Genomic DNA, 4,160 nt, shown 5'->3' with positions numbered 1-4,160 from the left:
GGAGATGAGGAACTGTCTGGTTCAGTTTCCTGCTGTGAGGTTATTTGTCTCTGCACTGAAATTCAGCTCACTGCTCCGTGAGACTTGCTCATCTTTGTGTTGAGCTGAGACTGTGGCCTACAAGTAACAGGATTCTGGACTCACTTTCTTGAACCTGAGTTCAGAATGCTGTTCAATAACTTATTATTGGTATGATTTGTTTTCGCTGTCTGAACATTGGGTGTTCAACAGTCTTCTTTCGCTTCAGTGGGTTCTATGGAGTTTCTTTGTCTTGTGGCTGCCTGTAAGGAGGCATAAAACACAGAACATAGAATAGTACAGCACAGTACAGGCCCTTCTGCCCACAATGTTGTGCTGACCCTTAAACCCTGTCTCCCATATAATCCCCCACCTTAAATTCCTCCACATACCTGTCTAGTACTTTCTTAAACTTCACTAGTGTATCTGCTTCCACGGCTGATTCAGGCAGTGCATTCCATGCACCAACCACTGAGTAAAAAAAAAACCTTCCTCTAATATTCCCCTTGAACTTCCCACCCCTTAAAGCTATGCCCTCTTGTATTGAGCAGTGGTGCCCTGGGGAAGAGGCACTGCCTGTCCACTTTATCTATTCCTCTTAATATCTTTGTCACGTTCTCCTTCGGGTGTAACGAAACGCCGAATTTAACGTCCGGATAAACCACAGTTAATAAGAACCAGATCGCAGTAAGATTAACCATTTACTGTTCACTCTTCACATTAACATATGGTGAAAACTGTTGATAAAACAATACAAGATTGATACAGTATTTGTTCCTTCCTTAATATCACATTTCAAGTGTAAATACTTGCAAAGGTGACTATAACTACATTACACTAAGGTGCAGTATACAGGGAGAGTTTACCTGCTCCATTGACTACTTTAAATACACTTCCATGCAAACTATCCGCGACTCTTTAACTAACGAAAGCATAAACATTATCTACCGTCGTTACCTCTAACAGGATCAGCATTAATATCTTAGTTCAATATATCGATTATCTATTAACTTACAGCGTTGCTCTCACTGTGATTTCTCATGCCTGCAAAACTGCTTGTGCTCAGGTGAGCCTCGTGGAAAGCCCCCACCCTCGCGCTAATTTCAAACCGGTGTTTTCCCACAAGACGCGGCGAAACCGGATGTGACGTCATCGCATGCCGATATATTTTACATGCAATGAATACACTTTAAACACTTCTAATTCTAACTAGAAAATACTATTGAATGAATTACTAAGCGAAAATATTATAAACTAAATAACTGTCGTAAAGACAGCACACTCCCCGCTTGACCTTCGTAAGGTCACAATGAGCAGAGTACAAAACTTAGTCTCTTAATCAGTCATTGGGTAGAAGTAGAATAACTTCTGTAACTGGCCCTTGGTAAATTTTCACATCGCCTTGGTCGGTAGTCTTCAATTCGATCTTCCTGACATGTCCATCCTCGCTAGGGAATGTAGCAGTGATTCTGGCCGTTGGCCAGCTGTTGCGAGCGACTTGCTTGTCCCTGAGCAGGACTAAGTTTCCAACTTGAAGATTCCTGCGGGGTTCTGTCCACTTTTGTCTCTGTTGCAACAAAGGTAGATATTTTTGTCTCCAGCAAGGCCAGAACTGATTTGCCAGAGCCTGGACTTGTCTCCATTGCTTTGTGTACAGATCCCTGTCTGAAAAGTCTCCTGGTGGAGGAGGTGCCCCTGCCTTCTGTGTAAGGAGCATTGATGGCGAAAGGATGAAGGGGTTTTCTGGGTCAGAAGACACAGGTAGGAATGATTGTGCGTTTATAATGGCTGTGACCTCTGCCATTAGGGTGCACAGTACCTCGTGGGCCAATCGGGTGCGTTGCTGTATCTCAGGTTTCTTTTTCCAGGTTTTCCGTAAGGACGTGAACCGTTTGACTGCCTGCTCTTTGTTATCTGGTGAGCGCTGGCGTGGTTCTCTGATTGGCAATGGGGCAACCCCATTATTTGCTTCATCTCTGAAGACCTTGGTGTCTTTGGGTTTTAAAGAAATGGTATCTTGAGCTGATTGTGCAAGTTTGTTTCCGCGCTCGGTTCGAACGAAAACTGACTGACCTAGCGTCTCGTCGGTTACTTTACGCTTGGTAATGTCTTGTTGTGCTTCTTTAGGGTACACCTCAGTGAGGCAGATCTTGGAACAAGAACGGCTTGACTGAGTTTGACCGCAAACTTCTGTACAGTTCGAGCTGACAATTGTTGTCCTGGAGTGAACCTCTCCCTCCCCGCCGTCCTGTTGTGGGGGTGAAGGAGCGTTGTCGGTTCTTTCATTCTTGACTTCATCACGGAGCCGTGAGGGTAAATTTCCTTCCTCGTATGGATGTGATGCAATCGTGACTCTCTGAGGTTCCTCGTAGCTGGGGAAGTTATCGAATACGTATGGAGAGGGGAGACGAGCCTGCCTGTCTATTTGAGATTGTACATAGTCGCTTGTGCGTTCCAGTCTGGTCCTTTCTAAAGTAGATCTTGCTGCGGTCAGATCACGCGACCCTTCAGCTTCTTCTATGTACTTTGCTTCCGCCATGGCAGCAGCTTCTTCTCTTTCTAGCTGCAGCACTTGCAACTCTGTCGATATTTTTGCCATTTCCAACTGGGTTTCGGCTTCTCGGGCGGCCGCTTTCCTTTGTCTGGCGGCCTCTATGTACTTTGCTTCCGCCATGGCAGCAGCTTCTTCTCTTTCTAGCTGCAGCACTTGCAACTCTGTCGATATTTTTGCCATTTCCAACTGGATTTCGGCTTCTCGGGCGGCCGCTTTCCTTTGTCTGGCGGCCTTTTCCTTCTGGATTTCGGCTTCTCTGGCGGCCCTTTCTTTCTGGATTTCGGCTTCTCTGGCGGCCCTTTCTTTCTGGATTTCGGCTTCTCTGGCAGCCTTTTCTTTTTCTCTGGCAGCCTCTTCTCTTTGTCTGGCGGCCCTTTCGGCTTCTTTGGTGGCCAGTTTCATTTTCAAAACTGCCTCTTGTTTGGCGTAATGCAGTCGCACCTTGGCGGCTTCTGCCTTGGCTCTTGCCTGTGTGGACTTACTTGATGTCGTTCTACTGCCCTTGTCGCTGGGCGCCATCGACTTGATCCCGGATCGAGCTGACATTGCAGCACTTGAAACACCTGATAATGCCGCTTTTTCACTGTCACGTTCTCCTTCGGGTGTAACGAAACGCCGAATTTAACGTCCGGATAAACCACAGTTAATAAGAACCAGATCGCAGTAAGATTAACCATTTACTGTTCACTCTTCACATTAACATATGGTGAAAACTGTTGATAAAACAATACAAGATTGATACAGTATTTGTTCCTTCCTTAATATCACATTTCAAGTGTAAATACTTGCAAAGGTGACTATAACTACATTACACTAAGGTGCAGTATACAGGGAGAGTTTACCTGCTCCATTGACTACTTTAAATACACTTCCATGCAAACTATCCGCGACTCTTTAACTAACGAAAGCATAAACATTATCTACCGTCGTTACCTCTAACAGGATCAGCATTAATATCTTAGTTCAATATATCGATTATCTATTAACTTACAGCGTTGCTCTCACTGTGATTTCTCATGCCTGCAAAACTGCTTGTGCTCAGGTGAGCCTCGTGGAAAGCCCCCACCCTCGCGCTAATTTCAAACCGGTGTTTTCCCACAAGACGCGGCGAAACCGGATGTGACGTCATCGCATGCCGATATATTTTACATGCAATGAATACACTTTAAACACTTCTAATTCTAACTAGAAAATACTATTGAATGAATTACTAAGCGAAAATATTATAAACTAAATAACTGTCGTAAAGACAGCACAATCTTGTATACCTCTATCATGTCTCCTCTCATCCTCCTTCTCTCCAAAGAGTAAAGCCCTAGCTCCCTTAATCTCTGATCATAATGCATAATCTCTAAACCAGACAGCATCCTGGTAAATGTCCTCAGTACCCTTTCCAATGCTGTCATACAGTGGGGCAATGGGAATGGACCCAAATGCAAGACACAGATACTGAAATACTAGGAACTGGAGTGGACTAGAGTAAGGTATAGGACAGGAACACAGACTTGGGCTAGGACTTAGGCTAGGAAAACAGGACCAGGACAAAGAACTGGGAACTAGGAGCCTGGGCTTGGACTCCAAGCCAGGG

The 4,160-nt window shown here is 45.0% G+C and overlaps 1 protein-coding gene across 1 annotated transcript; it reads right to left on the bottom strand.

Annotated features, from left to right (window-relative positions):
• Window positions 1–628: 628 nt before the first annotated feature.
• LOC132393764 (uncharacterized) lies at window positions 629–2,655 on the bottom strand. Its single transcript, XM_059969157.1, has 2 exons — window positions 1,034–2,655; window positions 629–755 (listed from the first exon to the last, which is right to left on the bottom strand). Exon 1 carries the CDS (start codon window positions 2,615–2,617, stop codon window positions 1,358–1,360), a length of 1,260 nt encoding a protein of 419 aa, XP_059825140.1. The 5' UTR covers window positions 2,618–2,655; the 3' UTR covers window positions 629–755; window positions 1,034–1,357.
• Window positions 2,656–4,160: the final 1,505 nt, after the last annotated feature.

The sequence above is a fragment of the Hypanus sabinus genome, chromosome 5 (genome assembly GCF_030144855.1).
Source record: "Hypanus sabinus isolate sHypSab1 chromosome 5, sHypSab1.hap1, whole genome shotgun sequence".
NCBI classification, from domain to species: domain Eukaryota; kingdom Metazoa; phylum Chordata; class Chondrichthyes; order Myliobatiformes; family Dasyatidae; genus Hypanus; species Hypanus sabinus.
The sequence above is the reverse complement of the archived record's forward strand: the minus strand, read 5'-3'. Positions and strand labels throughout refer to the sequence as shown.

What these genes read in the sequence shown, in the direction of transcription:
- LOC132393764 (XM_059969157.1), bottom strand. Translation starts at nt 2,617, where the DNA reads ATGGCAAAAATATCGACAGAGTTGCAAGTGCTGCAGCTAGAAAGAGAA.